Source organism: Mastigoproctus giganteus, chromosome 6 (genome assembly GCF_048544385.1).
Source record: "Mastigoproctus giganteus isolate SK-2022 chromosome 6, ASM4854438v1, whole genome shotgun sequence".
In the NCBI taxonomy this organism is placed as follows: Eukaryota; Metazoa; Arthropoda; class Arachnida; order Uropygi; family Thelyphonidae; genus Mastigoproctus; species Mastigoproctus giganteus.
In genome coordinates this window covers 11,598,936-11,622,050 of record NC_143580.1, presented here as the reverse complement: position 1 = coordinate 11,622,050, position 23,115 = coordinate 11,598,936, and the positions used below count along the sequence as shown (strand labels likewise).

At 37.3% G+C, this 23,115-nt stretch overlaps 1 protein-coding gene across 1 annotated transcript in view; it reads right to left on the bottom strand.

Annotated features, from left to right (window-relative positions):
* Positions 1-17,910, bottom strand: part of LOC150083914 (nuclear hormone receptor FTZ-F1 beta-like) — a 119,241-nt gene extending 101,331 nt beyond the window's left edge. Inside the window, exon 1 of the mRNA XM_090374953.1 lies at positions 17,458-17,910. Coding sequence (XP_090231079.1) covers positions 17,458-17,853 — 396 coding nt within the window. The 5' untranslated portion in view covers positions 17,854-17,910. The remainder of the gene's footprint in view (positions 1-17,457) is intronic.
* Positions 17,911-23,115: the final 5,205 nt, after the last annotated feature.

Here is a 23,115-nt window from a genome sequence, read left to right as displayed (position 1 = left end):
TTAGGGGCATATGGTACAAGGAAGCAAGCGTATAAATCATCACCCAAAAAAAAAAAAAAAAATTTCCTACATCACTTGTCCAACCCTCCAATAATTTGTCTAGTTGTTCCTTGAATTTATTCAAACTGCCCGCCTGCAAAACACCAGACGGAAGTTTGTTCCAACAGTCAACCACCTGCTGGCTGAAGGCAACCTCTTCGCATCTATCCTGCAACCATCCTTCCTCAATTTGAATATGTGCCACCACATGTGTGTAGTCTGAGCAAGAGGAAGAATTCCATTAAATCCCTTTAAAGTTATAAAAACCTCAATCAAATCACCTTGCAGGTGCCTCGTCTCTCAAGGTGCTGCAATTTGCAGAACTGAAGCCTGTCTTGGTAAGACCACACCTTTCATTCCTTTCACTATCCCTGCACCCAATCTAGGAGATCTACATCCTTCCTAAAATGAGGCCTCCAGAACTGTATGCAACACTCAAGGTGTGGTCTAACCATTGCATTATACAACAGGATAATGACTTCCTTATCGCTGATAGCAAAGTACATGAGTATCAGAAACAAAACTCCATGAGCTCTCCTAGCAGACTGTTTGCATTACTCGGAGAACTTCATATCTGACTGCACAATAACCTTTTTTTTTAATTTTCCACTTCTCTGAGTGTAGTAACACATAGTTGGTACGTTAATCTAGGATTACTGCTACCCATATGCAGAACCTTACATTTATCAATGCTAAACTTCAAATGCCATTTCTGAGCGCATAGGTCTAATTTGTCTAGATCTTGTTGCAGCAGTTTATTTTGGTTATTGTCAGTACCAAACCTGCCAACCATTCTATCATTTGCAAACTTAGACAATAAGCCTAATACATATAAGTTGGTCTGTAACCAAGTCACAAGGAGGTTAGGCAGGCAAAGGCAGATTAAAAGAAATCTTTGGCAAAGAATGGAAAGAGAAAAACAGCAAAGAGTTCTTTACTTATGTAAACTCTAAAAGGGGATGAATCAGATTGGTCCACTTGATATCAATGGTTCAACTGTTGATGATCCTGCTCAGGTAGCTAACAAACTAAATGAATATTTTGCATCTACATTCACACATGAGGAGTTATTCACAGAAGGGAATGCCAGAGATGAATTAAACCCTGGCAGTAAGCTAGATAAACTAGTAATAACTGAGAGTAAGGTGGAGGAGAAATTGTTGAAGATAAACAAAAGAAAAACACCTGGGTTGGATGGAATCTATCCAGTTATATTAAAGGAGGCAGCAAAGGAAGTAAGCAAACCCTTAGCCATAATTATGAGAGCTTCCTTGGACTTAAAGGGAGACACAGGTAATTACAGACCTGTTAGTTTAATTTCTGTTTAGGGGAAATTAATCGAGGCACTGGTTAAAGAAGCACTGCAGAATCATCTACACAAGACTTTAGTTTAACTCGGACACAGCATGGGTTTGTTAAGGGGAAGTCTTGTCTGACCAATTTGATTGGATACTATGATGTAGTCACAAAAAAACTGTATGCAAAGAATAATTTTGATATCATACATTTGGATCTTAGAAAGGCTTTTGATACTGTTGCACAGTCAGGACTGCTGCACAAATTGGAGCAGTGTGCATTGGAGGCAAATTGCTGCTATGAATAAAGGGATGGTTGAGTGGGAGAAGACAGAGAGTGGTAATCAATGGACACTGCTCTTCGTGGACTAATGTTATTAGTGGAGTTCCCCAGGGCTCAGTGTTGGGTCCATTGTTGTTTTCTGTATTCATTAATGATACAGACTTAATGTCCAAGTTTGCAGACAATACGAAGGTCTGTTCAGGATTGCAGCATTCAGGAGTTCCATGTGTTCTGTTGTTGTTATTGTTATTTTGGTTTTTAAGAACATTAGCAACTAAGGCCATATTGCTCCGGGGATATGCGGTGGTCATTCCCTAACCTTTCCGCATCTTCCGTATTTGGTGGTCACGGGCTCGAACTCCGGTCTGGTTGAGTGGGAGAAGACAGAGAGTGGTAATCAATGGACACTGCTCTTCGTGGACTAATGTTATTAGTGGAGTCCCCCAGGATTCAGTGTTGGGTCCATTGTTGTTTTCTGCATTCATTAATGATACTGATGATGGTATATCAGACTTAATGTCCAAGTTTGCAGACAATACGAAGGTCTGCGAAGGTCTGTTCAGGATTGCAGCATTCAGGAGTCCATGTGTTCTGTTGTTGTTATTCGCTGCTGCAACAGGATCTAGAAAAGTTGAGCAGATGGGCTGAGAGGTGGCAACTGAAATTTAACATTGACAAATTTAAAGTACTGCATGTGGGAAGCAGTAATGCATCAACTGTGTGGTACTACACTGACAGTGGTAGAGAATGAAAAGGACCTGGCGTTAATTGTGTAAGCAGATATGAAATTTTCTGAGCAGTGCAGACGGTCTGCAAGAGTAGCTCATGGTGTCTTGTCAATGATATACATGAATTTTTCTAGCAGGGATAAGGATGTGATTATCCCCTTGTATAAGGCAATGGTCAGGCCACAACTTGAGTACTGTATACAGGTCTGGAGGCCTCATTTTAAGAAGGATGTAGAGCAGGTGGAACGAGTACAGAGAAGGACAACAAGATTAGTGAATGAAACAATGGGGTGCTCTTACAAAGAAAGGCTTATGTTTTGCAAATTACAGTGTTTGGAGGCTAGGCACCTGAGAGGTGATCTCATTGAGGTGTATATAAAGCCTTGAATGGTTTGAGCATGTTCAATGCTGATGGGATTCTTAATTTTGCTCAGAATAATCGCCTGAGAGGGCACAAATTCAAATTGAGGAAAGACTGTTGGATAGATGTGCGAAAGTTTGCCTTTAGCCAGCATGTGGTTGATTGCTGGAACAAACTTTTATCTGTCATAGAAGTTGACAGCTTGAACAGATTCAAGGCAGAACTGGACAAACATTTGGAGCGAATGAATGGGTGAAATGAGAAGGGGTGTGTGTGTGTGTGTGTGTGTGTGTGTGTGTGTGTGTGTGTGTGTGTGTGTGTGTGTGTGTGTGTGTGTGTGTAATGTTATTTGTGGAGCCCACAGGGGCTCCACAAATAACATTACTCCACGAATATCATTAGTCCACGAAGAGCCATATCCATTAATCTCTGTCTTCTCCCACTCAACCATCCCTTTATCCACAGCAGTAACTTGTCCTTAATGCTAGACCGAGTAGGAAATGGCCTAGGGGCACCAATGCCATTAGACATTGTTTTGTATACCATGTGAGTTTGATTTTTTTTGTTTGAATTTAAAGTTTTTATGAAGAGTTTTATTTTTTATTTTAAATTTAGTGTTACGTTGTGTATAATTTACTTTTTGTAGGTAAATAAAATGTAAAATTAATAATTCTTAAAAATGAAAATCTTCACATCAGCAGGAGCCGGGTACCATCAGTCAATGTGGCCTATGGGATCATATACCCTTGAGCTGGCCCTGCTTAACGCCACACTGCTCCAATTTGCACAGCAGCCTTTTATATGAAATAGTTTCAAAAGCTTACCTGAAATCCAAGTATATGATATCAAAATTATTTTTTGCATTAAGTTCCTTTGTTACTGCATTATAATATACAATCAGATTGGTCAGACAAGACTGCCCCTTAACAATCCATGCTGTGACTGCAGTATAAGTGCATTTCTGTCTAGATCGGTGTTTCCCAACGTGGGTCCCACGCCCCACATGGGGGAAATTTGATTGTTCAGGGGGGCAATTCAAAAATTGCTCGTCTAGAGTTTAAAACAACCGCCTACTGTGACTTAACCTGTATAAAAGAAGAATTGTTGGTAAAATCTCTGTTTATTGCTCATACTGCAACTGTCAATCGTACTCTTGAGGCTAGTTATGAAATTTCTTTACTCATTGCTAAATCTGGAAAAAATCATACTATAGGAGAGAATTTAATCAAACCATCAATATCAGCATTTCTTAAAACAGTTCTGGAAAAAGATGACAAAGACGTGAAAGCTATGCCACTCAATAACAATACTGTTAGCAGAAGAATAGATGAAATGAGTGAAGATATTGAAATACAACTTGTTGGAAAGCTGAAAACAAGAAAATTCTCAGTGCAAATGGATGACGCAACTTTGAGAGACAGTGAAGCCGTACTGATAACTTATGTAAGATATATTGATAAAGGTAATTTTTCTGAAGAAATGTTATTCTGTAAATCATTAGAGAGCACCACTACCTCCAAAGATATATATAATAAGCTAAAAAATTACTTAGATGACAATAATATATCAATGAAAAATATAACATCTTGCACTGCAGATGGTGCTCCTAATATGATGGGCAAGAAAAATGGCTGCTTAAAATTGATGAAAGATGAGAATCCAGAAATGCTTCTTGTGCATTGTGTTATTCATAGGGAAAACTTGTGTCTCTTCAAGCTTTTTTGTGAAGAACAAAATGAAGACCATGTGAGATTTTTACTTCACACTGCAGTAAGGTGGCTCTCGAAAGGGAACTGCTTGAAAAGATTTATGGAACTATTTGATACTATTAGTGACTTTTTAAGTGACAAACCTAAAATGAAGCATCTGTTAACAGTCGATGGTAAAGCATTTGTGAGTTATTTAGCCGATATCTTTGAAAAACTAAATATATTAAATAAACAACTTCAAGGAACAAATAAAACTCTCGTCGATGCAAAAGCGAAGACATTTCGTTTCATTACATTTATTAAATTATGTCAAAAATATATTTTTAAAAAAAGTTTGAACAGTTTCGTTGTCTGCAAAAATGTGAAGTGACTGATACCGCTGTATTTGTTATTGTTGATCATCTGAAAATTCTGTCCGATGATTTAAAAGAAAGGTTTCTTGATTTAAAACAAATTGATTTTCCAACCTGGATGATGCAACCAATGTTAGTGGATTTGTCTGATGTATCAATACAGTACCAAGAAGAATTCTCAGAAATGCAAAATGATGAGTCAGTTAAAACTTTATTCAATATAAAAGAAGCGATGGCATGGCTTTGTGATGAAACAGAAATTAAATACCCAAATTCAACCAACTTTGCAAGAGAGCTATTGTTACCGTTTCCATCTTCATATTTAGCTGAATGTGGATTTAGTTCCATAAATGATTTGTTACTAAAGAAAAGAAATCACTGGATATCACAATGTCTATTATATGTTTTGAAAATTTACTTCCTATTTTTTTCTTAATTTTTCCTAATGATTTCTTCCTAAAACCTAAGTCTCGTGTCCTGAACAAGTTGTAATTAGGCTTCATTTAGGGAATAATTCAATTTTTGAATATAAAAAAAATATATATCGGCGTTTCCCAACGTTACATAGGGGGCATCAGAATTTTAGAAAGACTTAGGTGGGGCATGGTAAAAAAAAGGTTGGGAAACACCGGTCTAGATGATACTGCAATGCTTCTTTAACCAGAGGCTCAATTATTTTCCCCAGAAAAGAAGTCATATTATGTTTTGATTAGACTATGTGAATTGGGGAAAATTGTTCGCATTGATGGGATTTGAACTCTGGTCTTTACCACCTGCTGCGGGGGGGGGGGGGGGGGGGGGGGAATAGCAATTGTACCAGCTGTGATACCCATGAGTGTTGTCAAGCATTCTGGTCTCTTTCTAAAGCTAACAGCCACAAGTTCTATCTACATTCCATCCTCCATTACAACAGATGGTTGTTTTGCATCCTCCACTAAAGAAGCCTGTGCTAAATACGATTAACATTTGTATCTATAATTTATTGTAAACTCCAGTGACCTGGTGGTCGTGCCGGAGTATAAACAAGAACATTAAGTCAATTTAAGATTATCCTACTTTTCTTGTAACTCTTATATTGATGATCTTGGTAAATCACCTCTTACCGTACCAAATACACTCCACTCAGTGATCCCTGAATGGAGTGTGTTTGGTATGGTATGGATTATTCAGAATTCTTATAACAACATCCTTCCAACAAAAGCGTCACAAGAATTCTGAATAATCTTGAAGGCAAAAAAAAAAAAAAAAAAAAAAAAAAAAAAAACACATCAGGATGGCATTTCTCTGCATGTTCTCAAAAAATGTGCTGATGCTGTTTTGTGTCTCCTCTTTACATTTTCTCATTCCTTCTAAGGATCAGCCCTATCTTATTTCTTAAAAAAAAAAAAAAAAAAAAAAGCCCACTACTCCTTTGCTAATATTCAGCAAGTTCCTAAATGTATGACAAATCCCTCCCTCCAAATTATCATCCTATTAGACTTACCTCTAGTCTCTCCAAAGTAATGAAGAAATTCATCAACTACCAACACTTGAATTACCTCAAAACTGTCTATCTGATCAATGAATGCCAATATGGATTCCATCAATGTCAATGTGCTAGTGATATATTGGCTTATATTACTCATCTTTGGACAGATTTGACAGAAGAGTTTGGTCTAACTCAAGCAATTGTTCTTCATATTTCCAAAGCATTTGATCCAGTCTGGCACAGAGTCCTTCTACATGAGTTCCCATCTTATGGATTAGAAAAAAACTTTTTGCAGCTGGGTAGACAGTTTTCTCTCACAGCTCAATACAGTTGAGCTCCATTTATCTCTTCTCAACTAATGTTCTTGTTTATACTCCAGCACGACCACCAGGTCAGTGGAGTTTACAATTAATACAAATATTAATTGTATTTATTCCCCATGGTTCAGTTAGTTATTTCACCCATTCTTTTCCTCACATATATTGACAACCTTTGTTTACTGTGTAGAAATCCAATCAACTGTTTTGCCGATGATAACATATTACATTCCAATTTGAAAAGCCTAGCTCTGCACAAACAGCTTATTGAATATCCACCACCAATTCCTTAAATGCTGAACTCGAGGTAATTCTCTAATGGGGTGAAGAAAATTTAATTAACCTCTAAAGAGAGATCAGCAGAATCTACAGTAATCTTCTTCTTCTTCAACAGTTTTCTTCAATCCTTCCAAAAGTCAGTACTATCTTATTTCTCACAAAAAAAGAGGCTTGATGCTTCTATTGGATGACACCCAGATTTCTAGACAAGATGACATCTCTATTATGGATTACTTTGACTTCTCATCTGTCTTGGCATTAGCATATCACAAATACTGCTTCCTCTGCAGAAAAAGAAGAAAAAAAAAAAAAGGGGTTTTCTTTTTCACTCTTAGCGTTACTTTTCTTCTAAATAGCTACTCACTCTGTACAAATTTCAAACTTGCCTTGCCTTGGAATATTGTTCCCACATCTGAGGTGGTGTCCCCAAAACATCTCTTGAGCTCCCTTGAGCTCAGGTTGTTTATTGATCTGTCTCTTAGAAAGTCACTCCACACACTATTTCATAGACATGCAGTGCTTCATGCCTTTTCTATAGATACTTCCATGGACACTCACCAACATTAGGCATACTCAATCCATTCAAGACCTTAAACATCTCAATCAGATCTCTCAGGTGCCTAGGCTTCAGACACTGCAGTTCGCAAAGTGAAGCCTTTCTTGGTATGAGCACCCATTTGTTCCCCTCATCAATCTCACTGCCCTTCTCGGCACCCATTCCAGCAGATCCATATCCTTCCTGAAATGAGGCCTCCAGACCTGTATGCAGGACTCAAGATGTGTTTTAACCACTGCCTTATACAAAAGGATAATACTAAGAAAAAAGAATGCACAAGATTAGTACAAATTTGAATATCACAAATTTTGATTTAGTACAAATTATAAAATGATACTAGACCTTATTTAATACAAGTCAAAGTTCAGTTAGTACGAGTTTTTAATCCAAATTCCAAGTGGGTTATCAATGACTCACACCACATTGCACCAACCAAAAACTCACTGGTCCATCTGTATATGAATATTATCATGTGAAGATGTGCTGCAGCTTGTTATCCTCTATATGTGTACAGTACTGTATTAAATTTTAAATTTTGATAAACTGCCCCTAGCAAATATGGACAAACGGAAGAATACTTGTAATGCAAATAACGCAAGCACAAAAAACAGGAGGCTTGTTATTACAATAGAACAAAAATTTTATGTAATAAAATGATATGCACATGGCAATAGCAATTCTAAAATAGGCTGAGATTTTGAAATGCACGAATCTACAGTACGCAATATTATAAAACATGGATGAAATAAAAGAAAAAGGTAAAGTTGCATCAGCTTTTTGTGGCTTGCAAACAACTACATGCACTAGGAATAGAAGCGTTACAATGATAGAAATGGAATGTCTCTTATTTGTGTGGGTGGAAGACTGCAACAAAAAGCATATTCCTCTTATGCAAAGCAGCAATTCAAACAAAAGCTTTGAGTCTCTTTATGGCAGTGAAAGAAAACAGAGTTAGCATTAGCATTAGTAGAGGCATTTTATGCAAGAAAGCAAGCTTATGCAGCATCAGCCAAAAAAAAAAAAAAACCCACTTCCACTTCACCCCTCTGTTTGTTCAAAATAGCTGTCCAGCTGAGCCTTAAACTTATTTAGGCTATCAACTTCCACGACAAGGGATGGAAGTCTGTTCCACCAACCAACCACCCGCTGGCTAAAGGCAAATTTCTGCATGTCTATCCTACATCTGTCTTTCCTCAATTTGAATTTATGCCCTCTCAGGTGATTATTCTGAGCGAGAGGAAGAATCCCATCAGCATTGAGCATGCTCAAACCATTCAAGGCTTTATACACCTCTATCAGATCACCTCGCTGGTGCCTAGTCTCCAGACACTGTAATTTGCAAAACTTAAGCCTTTCTTCGTAAGAGCACCCCTTTGTTCCATTCACTAATCTTGTTGCCCTTCTCTGTACTCGTTCCAGCAGCTCTACATCCTTCTTGAAATGAGGCCTCCAGACCTGTATACAGTACCCTAGGTGTGGCCTGACCATTGCCTTATACAAGGGAATAATCACCTCCTTATCCCTGCTAGAAAAATTCCTATATATCATTGACAATACACCATGAGCTACTCTTGCAGCCCATCTGCACTGCTCAGAGAACTTCATATCTGCCTGCACAACCACCCCCAGGTCCCTTTCATTCTCTACCACTGTCAGTGTAGTACCACACAGTTTATACGTTGCTCTGGGGTTGCTGTTTCCCATGTGTAGTATTTTACATTTGTCTATGTTAAACTTCATTTGCCACCTCTTGGCCCATCTGCTCAACCTTTCCAGATCTTGTTGCAGCAGCATAGTGTCAGTAGTGTCCTTGACAACCCTGCCTACCTTTGTATCATCTGCAAACTTCGACATTAAGCCTGATATACCCTCATCAATATCATTTATGAATACAGAAAACAACAATGGACCCAACACTGAGCCCTGAGGGACTCCACTAATAACATTAGTCCACAACGAGCAGTGTCCATTGATTACCACTCTCTGTCTTCTCCCCCTCAGCCATCCCTTTATCCACAGCAGCAATTTGTCTCCAATGCCACACTGCTCCAATTTGTGCAGCAGTCTTCCATGTGCAACAGTAACAAAAGCCTTTCTAAGATCCAAGTATATAATATCAAAGTTATTCCCTGCATCCAGTTCCTTTGTGACTGCATCATAGTATCCAATCAAATTGGTCAGGCAAGACTTCCCCTTAACAAAACCATGCTGAGTCCGAGCTATAGCTGAAGTCTTGTCTAAATGATCCTGCAGTGCTTCTTTAACTAGTGCCTCCATTACTTTTCCTGGAACAGAAGTTAAACTCACAGGTCTATAATTACTTGTGTCAGCCTTTGATCCTCCTTTGTGAACTGGGGTGACATTTGCACATCTCCAGTCTGTGGGTACCTCCCCTGGGTCCAAGGAACCTCTCATAATAATGGCCAAGGGTTTGCTTACTGCCTTTGCTGCCTCCTTTAATATAACTGGATAGATCCCATCCACCCCGGGTGCCTTTCTTGTGTTTATCTTCAACAATTTCTCCTCCACTTTACTCTCAGTTATTACAAGATTCTCAGGCTTACTACTAGAGTTGAATACACCTTTGGCTTTCCCCTCACTAAATAACTCCTCATGTGTGAATGTCGATGCAAAATATTCATTTAGTTTGTTAGCTACCTGAGCAGGATCATCAACAGTTGACCCATCGATATCAAGTGGACCAATCTGATTCTAGAGTTTACATAAGTAAAGAACTCTTTGCTGTTTTTCTTTGCATTCCTTGCCAAAGATTTCTCGTAATCTGCCTTCGCCTGCCTAACCTCCTTTGTAACTTGGTTACAGATGAACTTGTATCTATCATAGACTTCTGTGTCATGTGTTAATTTGTATGTATCCCATGCACGTTTCTTCTCTGCCATATGCCTCATCAGTTCATCTGACATCCATTTAGGCCTAAACCTTGAACAATATTTCTTAGTTGGTATGTAAAGCCTAGTAGCTTCCAAGATAAGTTCTTTGAATGCTTCCCATTTTGCATTTGCTGTTGGTAACATCATCAGTTGGTCCCACTGTATAGAATTTAAATACTGTCTCAGTCCATCGTAGTCGCCTTTACGAAAGCAATAACCCTTCGCTTTACCCCTAATGGTAGTTACCTCTTTGAGTAAATCCCACTTCAGCACACTGTGATCACTGCCACCTAGTGGTTCATTTATCTGCAGATTCTTAATGCATGAAGAATCACTGCTGATAATCAAATCAAGAGTATTCTACCCTCTAGTTTCCTCCTGAACATGCTGATGTAGAAAACAATCATCCAGTAAATCCACAAAAGCCTTGCTAGTGTGTGAGTGACCAACCCACAAATTCCAGTCAATATCTGGGAAATTAAAATCTCCCATTATAAGACTCTCTGATTTACTGGCCCACTCTATTTCCCTGTGCAGTATCTTATTATACTCATCAGAGTCATTAGGCCTATAGCACACTCCTACTCTCAATTTTGATCTCCCAATGCTTATGTCACACCAAACTGACTCGACACTGCACTGTCCAGCGATGTCCACTGGCTTCACTTCCTTGGATTTTATGTATTTCTTAACTAATAGCATAACACCTCCTTCCTTCCTATCCAGTCTATCCTTTCTGTAGACGTTGTACTCCCCAAATTCCAGTTCTGCATTCCTTATATCTGTGTGACACCACGTCTCTGATATCCCAACAATATCTGCCTTTGATGTTTTGAGCAATACCTCAAATTCATCAAATTTATTTACTAAACTCCTAGCATTGGTGTACACGCAAGTATACATCCACCTATTTCTATTCTTAGCTACCCTAACACAACGCATGTGTTTACTTGTACCGCAATTACTCCTGGCAGTCTCTGAAATATCCTGCATCTTGTTTTTCAGGCTTCTGCTCATTCCAATAGAAGCAGTGCAAGAATCTCTTTCACCTCTGCCAGTGGCTACTGTTAATCGATTAGTCCTTGTATCCCCCCCAAGCTAGCAGTTTTCCGACCCACCTAGCACTGCCTCGATAGCATCAGCAAATATTCTTGCACCCTTTCTATATAAGTGTATCCAATCCCTGTAGAAGCAATCTCTCCTGTTAACAAGTACAGCCCAGGCTGAAAAAAATTCTACCCCTTGAGCCTTGCACAATCTTTCCAGGACCGAATTGATTGACAAGGCTCTCATCATATACTCCCTCCTATTGTGTCTGGGCAGAATTGCAGACACTTTCAAATTCAACCCTATTTCATGGCTTTTTTTCAACAGTGACCTCTCCTTGTTAAGCAATTCTGCCGGTCTCCTACTCTTGATATCATTAGTGGCAACGTGTACAACTATATCACCTTTTGTGCCCTTAAAAGATGATATCTGCTCTACAACGTCATCAACCTTTGCCCCTGGCAGACATACCCTGGAGTTCATGCAGAAACTTTTATTGCAAGCAATGGGTGGTTTAACTGTTTTAGAAATCGAATTCAATTGAATAATGTTAAAATTACTGGTGAGTCTGCCAGTGCAGATAAAAAAGCTGCAGCTAAATATCCCAATATTTTGAAGAAAATAGTGGAGGAAGGTGAATAGATACACAGACCAATAAATTTTTAATGTTGATGAAACTGGATTATTTTGGAAAATAATGTCTTCCAGAACTTATATTTCCAAAAAAGAAAAAAGTCAACCTGGATGAAGTGGCTAAGGTTCATTTAACACTTTTATTGGGAGGCAATGCAGAAGGAGATATCAAATTGAAACTGATGCTTGTTCATCGTTCATCGAATTCTCGTGCTCTTAGAGGCTACAATCAGCGATTCTTCCACCTTTTTGGCATTCAAATAAGAAAGCATGGGTAACCAAAGCTATTTTTGAAGACTGTAATCTGATTTCAACAGACTGTAATCAACATATTTTTGCCTAGCTGTTGAAAATTATTGCAAGCACAACAATATTGCTTTTAAAGCATTACTGATTTTAGATAATATCCCTGGTCATCCAACTACACTTGGTACATAATGTGAGAATGTAAGAGTCATATTTTTTACCAGCAAACTTTATTGCAGCCCATGAACCAAGAAATAATTGCAACATTTAAAGCTTACTACCTAAGAAGAGTTTTTGCACAGGAAATTGCTCAAACAGGTGACAGTGCAATTTCTTTAATTTACTTCTGGAAAAAATATAGCATAAAAGATGCAACTGAAAATATTTCCCATGCTTGAGAAGAATTAACTGCAAGCAATATGCATGCAGTGTGGAAACACATTTTGCCTCATTGCGCAAATAATTTTGATGGCTTTCCCTTTGAGTATAAGCTGTTGTTGAAGAAATAACAGACATTGGAAGATGGCTTGGTTTAGATGAATTGGAAACTACAAATGTCCGTGACTTTCTTGAATCACACTCGGAAGAAATGACTGACAGAGACCTTCTAATTCAGATCAACAGCATGCATTTGAAGAAGCAGACAATGCTGATGAAGAAGTAGACGTGCAAATGAAGTTCACCCTCAAAGAAAACCAAAAAATATTTCAAACTCTGGAAGCTTCAAAACAGCAAGTTGTGGACGCTGACCACAACGTCGACTGGAACACACAAGTCTGCCTAGATACCGATAGTTTTCAACAACTGCAAGTGCATGTATGAAGACTTAAAGAAAGAGAAGACAGTTCAATGTACCCTGCTAAAGTATTTTAATAAAATGTGATAATGTTTTCTTTGCTCAGTTTATAATAAACTTGAATCAGAAATACATTTTTATTATCCTTTGGTTAATAAACAGATAAAAAAAAAAAAAAAAAAAAAAAAAAAATTGTGCTTAAAGTTTTTATTGCATATTTTCGTTGGGGTGGGAGCAATTATCATACTTTGTGTTATAATAGCTTTGAACAGTATGAATTTGTTTAATACGATGGCTTCGCAGGAGTCTTTATTCGTACTAATCAAGGCTTTTCTGAAGTGAACTACAACAGTAGTATAAGTGGCATAGATTTAAATGTATCTCATATTGCGACTACCTTCACGAGTTACCACGATATTGCACTACCTCCTCAAATAAGTAACGCTTCACCAAATGCAGAAAACTATTGTTACTCATTCTCAGCGGATACCACCACCCAAACGGCACCATTTCAAGGTTATTTTTGTATGTGTGTGGGAATAATAGCTCTATTATCTATTTGTCCCTATTAGACTTAGAAAGCAAAAAGTAGAGGAAAGTAATTGTAGGAGAGGAAGAAAAAAGCAGTGTCAAAGAATGAAAGGGACAGTAACTTCTTCAGCTCACACCACTCATAAACTCAACTCCTCGAATAGGCAAATCTTCCCTAGTAACGAATACTGTTGTTACCTATTCTTGGAAACTCTGAGCATCATCGGGCTCCCCCATGGTGGCCGTTTCAAGGCTTGTTGGCCTTTCATCAGTGGGCGGGTAGCTACCCTGGTGTTGCAATCATGCCAACACAGTTATGAAGTATAACTCCGCAATACAAAAGGATACTCCAAAATATTGTGAAATATCACTGATGATTCCATAGTGAATTTCAAAGTATAGTCCATATGCATTCTTTTTTCTTAGTATTATTACTATGTATACCATCTGGCATCTCTCATATTGTGGAGTTATACTTCATAACTGTATTGGCATGATTGCAACACCAGGGTACCTACCCACCCACAGAGGATACGCCAATAAACCTTGAAACGGCCACCAGGAAGTCTGATGATGCCCTTGAAATGGTGCAGTCTGAGTGGTGGTATCAGCCAAGAATAAGTAACAATACTCTTCTCCATTGGTGACGTGTTACTTATTCAAGGTAGTGCAATATCATGGTAACTCATTGTGAAGGTAGTCACAACATGAGATACAATTAAATCGATGCCACAGTTCACTACTACAAACAAAATATAGTGAAATATCACTGAGTTCCATAGAGAATTTCAAATTTCTAGTCTATATGCCTTGTATAATGGATAAGGAGCTGATTATCCCTTTGTATAATGCAATGGTCAGGCCGTGCCTTGAATACTGCATAAAAGGTGTGGAGACTTCATTTTAGGAAGGATGTAGAGTTGCTAGAACAAGTAAAGAGAAAGGCAACAAGATTGGTGAGAGGAACAAAGGATCCTCTCACTGCCGTAAGAGGGGGAGTGAACGCCACTGGGGACTGAGGGCCATTTGTTTCGTTGTGCTGCCATATATTTAAATTTATGACCCCTCGAGTGCATTATAATCTGAGCAAGAGGAAGAATCCCATCCAGCATCAAGCCTGCTCAAACCATTCAAGGCCTTATTATTATATTATTTCTCTCTGAATGGGGCTTCCACCTCGTGAAGTGTATTGCTACCAAGTACACAGTGGTTATGTTTAATGTTACTGTTGGTCGAGGAACTCTGACTATCCTACGGGTGTTCAGGATTGCAACTTTCTGGAGTTCCTTGTAGGTATTCGCTGAGAGACCTATTGCTGCTAGGCTGTTATGTAGGGTCTTTGGCACCATACCTGTGGTTGACACGATGATCAGGATGGTCGTTACTTGTTGCATATGCCACATCTCTTTGATCTCCTGTCTTAGGTTCATGTACTTCCTGATTTTTCCCCCATGGGTTTTTGCAAGTTGCCAGTGTTGGGTACTGCTATGTCAATCAGATAGGTAGCCTTTTCCTTCTTGTCCACAAGGTTTATTATTATTATTAGCCATATAGTGCAAGGAAGCCTGAGGCTTCTGCTGCACCAGCTAAAATAAATTTCTCAGTTACTCTGAGAGAAAGAAAGAAAGAGAGAGAGAGAGAGAGAGAGAGAGAGAGAGAGAGAGAGAGAGAGAGAGAGAGAGAGAAGGGAATAACCAAACCAAGAAAAAAAAAAAATGATGATATCCAGCTCAGGACCTTGGGTGTGCCAAGCCCATACTCACCAGATGTGAGCCCTATACACCTTAATCAAATCACCTCACAGGTGCCTGGTCTCCAGAAGCTGCAATTTGCAGAACTTAAGCTTTTCTTGGTAAGAGCAAACCCTTTGTTCCCCTCATTGGATATCTCTCTACTTGTTCCAGCAGCTCTACATACTTCCTAAAATTTGGCCTCCAGACTGGTATGCAGTACTCAAGGTGTGACCTGACCATTGCCTTATACAAAGAAATAATCATCTCCTTATTGCTGCTAGCAAAACTTGTGTATTATTATTATTTGTAGCCTTGCAAATTTTCCTAACCTTGGTATCGTGCAAGTTAAGCTGCTAAAACACCCCAGGGGCTCACACCATCTGGTGAGTATGGGCTTGGCAAACCCAGGGTTCTGAGCTGGATATCATCATCATCCTCTTTCTTGGTAATTCCTTCCTTCCTCTCTCTCTCTCTCTCTCTCTCTCTCTCTCTCTCTCTCTCTCTCTCTCTCTCTCTCTCTCTCTCTCTCTCTCTCTCTCTCTCAGGGTAACTTGGGAATTTCTTTTGGCTGGTGCAGCATAAGTCTTAGACTTCCTTGCATTATATGGCTAATAATAATAACGCTAGATTAACAAAAAAATGAAAAACTATATAACAAACACTAATTTCATAAAACAAAATTGAGCTATACTGTAATGTATTGCACATTAGGTGCAATATACTTTAAAATACATAAGCTGAAATTAATTCATTCTCATTCATCATACTTTCAAAAGATAATGTACACAGTTGCTGAAGTTGAGAATTGAGAGGATGTCAATACTCTGATACTGATATGCAGTAAAAGTAAAAAAGTACAGCACCTAATGGTGCAAAAAAAAGATGACCAACCAGCATTATATAGTAGTGTGGTTACTGTCCCTCCTTAAACACTGATGAGAAGGATGGCAATGCCATCCCCACCATCAGCATTTAATATATAATAGTTAACAATATATACATTTTCAGAATGAAAGCAATCTTGCATTCTTTAATTAATAGCATGGGGAAGTTTGAAGACCACAGGACTGTCTTGCTATATGTTACTGTTGCACTGTTGTGTGTGTAAACACGACAGTCAAATTATCAGTCACCAATACAGCAAATTTCAACAATTTATATTAAGCAGAGGAGAAATAAATAAATATTCAGAGATTTTTTCGTTCATGACAGCATTACACTGTATTTGTTCATAATTTGGATGTATAAATTGGGAAATTAATTTCTCATCTAGTGTTTTTTCTTCCTTTTTTTTTTTTTTGTTTCTTTGAAAAGTGAAAAGCTGGTAAAAATTTATCATTTAAAATTAATTTAACGCAAGATAAAAGTTAATCAAATAAAGAAACTTTAAAGTTCTTCAGTTTTAAGTTAAATTACCAATGGATGTATCATATCATGGAAGAACAAGTTTGACGTTGGCAAGCATGCTGCTTTGAAAAACCACAAGAAAGCTGGACCAAAGTATCATAAACAACTGCAGAAATCAAATGTTCATTGATGAATTTCATGTTGGTTGGTTGTTTGTTATTTGGAGCATTAGCAACTAAGGCCATATTGCTCCAGGATATGCGGTGATCACTCCCTGACCTTTCCGCATCCTCCATATTTGGTGGTCATGGGCTCGAACCCCGGTCTAATCAAGAAGCGTGTGCTACGCACTGCTGCTCCTTCCCACCTTGCTACGGAGGCACCTATTTCATGTTGGCTCTTCTACAAATTACATTAGAGAACAATTAAAAATTGTAGGCTGTTCTGTCATTAAATTTGCCTCTTTACAATTTAATGTATTGTTTCACTTTTTCTTTTTTATTACATAAAGCAGCATGCTGACATACCAAAAATTCTGGCTTATTAGAAGATTTCAGAACTAAAAAAAAAAAAAAAAAAGTATAGTTAAACAAATATCTGATAATTCAGCAATGTCACAGCCCCATAGATGCCAGATGATCAGACTTCTATTGTATATACATTTTTATGCTGTTCTAATGGTTATTTATCATTGAAGGCTTGTATTGATTAGATTACAAACTGTGTACTACATTTTTTAAAGTAGCTTCTCTTACTCTCTATTATTCTTAGTTTCTTTGGCTCTTATTTTAAAAACACTATATTAATTTTTTTTACGGCATGCAATTTTTTTTTTATATCCTTACCTTTGAATTTTCCACATCTTCACTTTTCTCATTACTATTATCTTTCTCCACAATACACATGGGACTTCCAGGAGGCTGTGTTATTCTTGATGAAAGTCCATCACCATGAATCAAGTTATCCAAAACAGATTCTGTACCATTGACAACAGCACCATTAATCATTATATCTTCATCGGAAAGTTCCCCTTCCCAAGACATCGGACGTTCCCTGTTCAGGTCATCATTGGTAATGCTACCATTTATTCCAATGAACTTTTTGGACCTAAGGTTAACTGCATTTGCAACAACTTGCATAATTTCAGTATCACTTTCATCTTCATCCCCAACAGCACTAATGACACCCCCACTAATATCATGGTCTCTATTCACATGATTCTGTAGATCACTGTCAGCCATGACTTCTCCAAAGATATTCTACCGGCCGATGGCTGAGAAGATAACAGCTTCCATCTTCAGATAACTGTTTTTGCTCATATCATCATAATAACATAGGAAACATATATTGAACACACTCATCTGTTATAACAAAATAGCATTTTGTATGGCCATAAAAATAGCATTTCATGATGTGGAAATAAAATGTTCACTTCACTCATTATGGCAGAAATCCTAGAAAAAAAAAACAAACCAAAAATTAGTAACAATTTCCCAATTTTCAGTAAGCAAAAAAATAAAAAATAAAAAATTTAATCAAATAATTTTCAGATAAATATTAATTTGGTATTAAATTAATTTTTGCTATAAAATTCATCTTATTGAGGCCATGGAATATGTAGTCCATCCACTGGTGACCACAATGTTACCATCACACACACAATGCTATGCAAAACCTTTATGCTAGAAATTAAGAAAAACTATATCCCCCCCCCTATTTTTAAAAAGATTTTAAAAGAAAATATACTGGTTGTAATCAGACTTTTCTTTATTTCCTGGTATGGGTTCATTTGGAATAGTTTCTTAATTTTCCTGACTACCAAAGGATTGCCTGTGAAAGCTGTTATCTTTTTATATAACGCTAATTGTAGCCTATTTCAGTCAAATGGTTAAAAGCAATATTTATAGGTTGACTGAGCATTGTTTTAAGGATTCCATGGATTTAATTCTAACACACAGGAACAGCTCTTATTAAAATATTTTATGGAGAAAAGTTTCAAATTGGGACCTCCATGCTGCCTGCTGAATATTACCAGCTCTCACTATATGTTACTTTTCACCACAGATTAGGTACATTATGGCCCAACTGTCCTTGTGCCATTATGGCCAAACAAACAAACATTACTAGGTCTCACCAGCATATGTCATAATCTACTTACACTCTGTAAATATGAATGCATGCTACTATACAACAAAGAATATGTTGAGAGACTTAAGGATATCTGGACTATTAGTGTTTGCCAGTCAGAAGCATTCCCTTGATTATTTTAGCTACTTCACCCCCCCCCGCAAATGAATGAGTAGCTTCACAATCCATTTATTATCTTGCAATCAGACTCATTAAAACTGATTAATATCTTTCTAATTATAATGAAAATCCATTATTATGAATACTGTCCATAATAAAAAGACCACCATAAGCAGTATTAATACCTGCAATTTAATTAGTATTAAAAACAGGAAAATTCATGTAACAGAAAACAAAATATGTGCAACTATGTATGTGTGTATATTCACTATTAAAGTGCTTTAAACAGCTACAATAGCAATTTTCTTGCAAAGGTCTTCACAAATATGCATCTCTCATTTAATTTTAACTGTTAACACTATCTATTATGTTTTCATTCTTCAAAGTTATAGAAGTAAATTTACGTTCCAATGTAAACTTACTTCTATTGGAACATAGGAAAGCACGACTTCAAGGTTTAATAATTTGTTTTCACTTCTATGGTCAGCATTTAGCTGTAATTGTGGATATACTGCCTGTGAATATGGGTTGCTGTTGTCATTTCTCTTCTATCCATAAGAATGAGAATAAAATCAATTAAATTATAAAAAAACAGTTATTAGATTATTATGCATTCTGATATCACAATGCATAAATGCATTATGATATCTGGTATTACTAAATTAAAGTGCATAAATTTATGCACTCTAACTTAGCAATAACATTAGCATTTGTAGAGGCATTTGATGCAAGAAAGTAACATTATACAGCATCAGCCATATATATAATAATATATATATGGCTAAAATATATATATATAAAACCCTTCCCATTTCACCCATCCATTCACTCCAAAAGTTTGTCTAGTTCTGCCTTGAATTTATTTAAACTGTCATCTTCCACAAAAACAGATGGACGTTTGTTCCAGCAATCAACCACCCCTTGGCTAAAGGCAAATTTCTCCACATTTATTCTGCAACTGTCTTTCCTCAATTTGAATTATGCTCCCTCAGGTGCGTAATCTGAGCAAGAGGAAGAATCCCATCAGCATTGAGCTTGCTCATACCATTCAAGCCTTATACACCTCAATCAGATCACCTCACAGGTGCCTAGTCTCCAGACACTACAATTTGCAGTATTTAAGCCTTTCTTGGTAAGAGCAACCCTTTGTTGCACTCACCAATCTCATTGCCCATCTCTGTATGCAGTACTCAAGATGTGGTCCAACCAGTGCCTTATACAAGGGAATAATCACCTTATCCCTGCTAGCAAAATTCTTGTTTATCATTCACGAGATCCCATGAGCTACTCTTGCAGCCTGTCTGCAGTGCTCAGAAAACTTCATATCTGACTGCATAATTACCCTCCAGGTCTTTTTCAATTCTCCACTACCCTGAGTGTAGTAGCGCACAGTTCGTACATTACTATGGTCAGGCGACACCTAGAGTACTGTATACAGGTCTGGAGGCCTCATTTCAAGAAGGATGTAGAGCTGCTGGAACGAGTACAGAGAAGGGCAACAAGATTAGTGAATGGAACAAAGGGGTGCTCTTACGAGGAAAGGCTTAAGTTTTGCAAATTACAGTGTCTGGAGACTAGGCACCAGCGAGGTGATCTGATAGAGGTGTATAAAGCCTTGAATGGTTTAAGCATGCTCAATGCTGATGGGATTCTTCCTCTAGCTCAGAAAAATCACCTGAGAGGGTGATTTTTCTGAGCTAGATAAATTCAAATTGAGGAAAGACAGATGTAGGATAGACGTGCGGAAATTTGCCTTTAGCCAGCGGGTGGTTGGTTGGTGGAACAGACTTCCATCCCTTGTGGTGGAGGTTGATAGCCTAAATAAGTTTAAGGCTCGGCTGGACAGGTATTTTGAACGAACAGAGGGGTTAAGTGGAAGTGGTTTTTTTTTTTTTTTGGCTGATGCTGCATAAGCTTGCTTTCTTGCATCAAATGCCTCTACTAATGCTAATGCTACTCTGAGATTACTGCTACCCATATGCAGTACTTTGCATTTGTCAATGTTAAACTTCGGTTGCCACCTCTCACCACATCTGTTCAACTTTTCTAGATCTTGTTTCAGTAGCATACTACAACAAGAGTCCTTTCTGATTTTCACGTACATATCACATTGGGCAGCATTAGCTTAGCTCCACATGATGTTTTTTTTTATATAAACACTTCTTTTTATTCTTATCTGCACTACATAAGTGGCAGGACTTATCTGCAAGAATTTTATAACTTTTAGTCCACTACCTTCTTTTGTCAAAAATTTTATGGAGACCCGATGCTCCAATTTCATAACATCCATGTTTTGCTTTGGGTTGGTTAATATAACTCTTCGGTTTCTCCATACTTCACTGTGTTGAGCTGGATCTGAGCTAACAAACTTTTAAGAGAATATGTTAAAACTGCAGACTTCTACAGGCATATTTACAGTCAAAGCATATAACTTATTATGTGCACCTCATATCATTACTAATCTCTCAGTGCACATCAACGAATGAAATAGGTAGCAAGAAGTTCTACTGACTTGAAAGGCATCAACAGAACTTCGATAAGTGTACTGAACCAACAATGAAGTTTGGTGGCAATAGAGTGGAATATGGGTATGGGTATATGTTCCATGATTTTAACTGTATCTAAGTTTATCAATGATATCATTAATGCATCTGCATATTGTGATATTCTGAACGACTTTACCTTACTTGCACCGTAACAACTCTTGGGTTAGGGATTGTATTTTTATCAACATGACAATGCTCTGTCACAAAGCACAGCCACAATGACGATTTGAGGAGAATGACGTAGTGTGCCAGCCATTTCCAGCAGGGAGAAATTGACTGGATTCAGAAATCCAATCAAACACTTTTGGGATAAAATTCAGTCTCCACATCAACAATTTATTTTTAAACAGATGTTTTTGATTTAGTGTCCTAAATACATATTGGAGGACATATGTGCACATATACACACGTGCATTATTAACTACGAATTAACAAATTTCCCACTAATGATGCAAAACACACTTTTACTTTTAAACTTTTAAAGCTTTAATTAATTTATTACATTAATTGTATGTGTGTGTGTATGCACATACACATGTACATTATTAACTACAATTAACAAATTTCCCACTAATGTCGCAAAACATATGCTTTTACTTCAACTTTTAAAGCTTTAATTAATTTATTATAACTTGAATTTTAACCTACAACTTGTAAACTATAATTTTAATAGAAATTAAACTAATTAATTTTTTTTTTAAACTGATAACTAAAGATATTTTTATTTATCAACCCTCATTATCACAGTACACTAGCCATGATTGTTTAAATTCCTTTTATAAATTGAAATTTTTATTTTTCCCTCAAACTCTGACTAAGCTGGCACTGGCTTATTAGTGAAACGTCACATATACATAAATAACAAGACTCCAACTTTAACAAACACATATCGTGACATAACAAGTGCCTCTCTGACTAATCTTATATACATATATATAAAATTGGATATGTGGTAATGTAATGACAGATGTGCTAATAAAACAAAAATGACAGTAGTATAAGGAAACAAAAATAAAAAAATTAGAATCTGAAAAAAAAAAATGTTTTAGGAAGCTCAAGTTTTTATATATATATAAAATTTGAATATAAATAAGAATATGCCAGTTATACGACAAGCACAGTAAGTGACCAATAGAAAGTAAACTAGAACCAGTATGTTATAACAACAAACAAAGAAATGGGGGTTGAGAAATCGAGATAAAGGGAAGCATTCCTAAATTAATTTAGGAAGAATCTGAATTAATAAAAATACTAAACAATATATATTTACAAAAATGATTAATTAATTCAAATTTATTTGAATTAATTGGCATGTTTGCAAATTCTTTCCTTGTACAACACCCTTTAACTCGATTTACTTGCACGCCTCCGTAGCCAGGTGGGAAGGAGCAGCAGTGTGTGTAGCACACGCTTCTTGATTAGACCGGGGTTCGAGCCAGTCACCACCAAATACGGAGGATGCGGAAAGTTCAGGGAATGACCATCGCATATCCCGGAGCAATATGGCCTTAGTTGCTAAAGCTCCTAAAAACCAAATAACAACAACAACAATCTCGATTTACTTCTGCCCCCCCCCCCTCTTTGTGTAGTTACATACTGGTTTACTTTCTATTCATCATTTACTGTTTCTGCAACATGTTGCAGGCTTTGAGGCCACCAATGTTTGCTATGCTGATTTTCTTTCTTTTTTCCCCGTTTTTATTTCCTTTG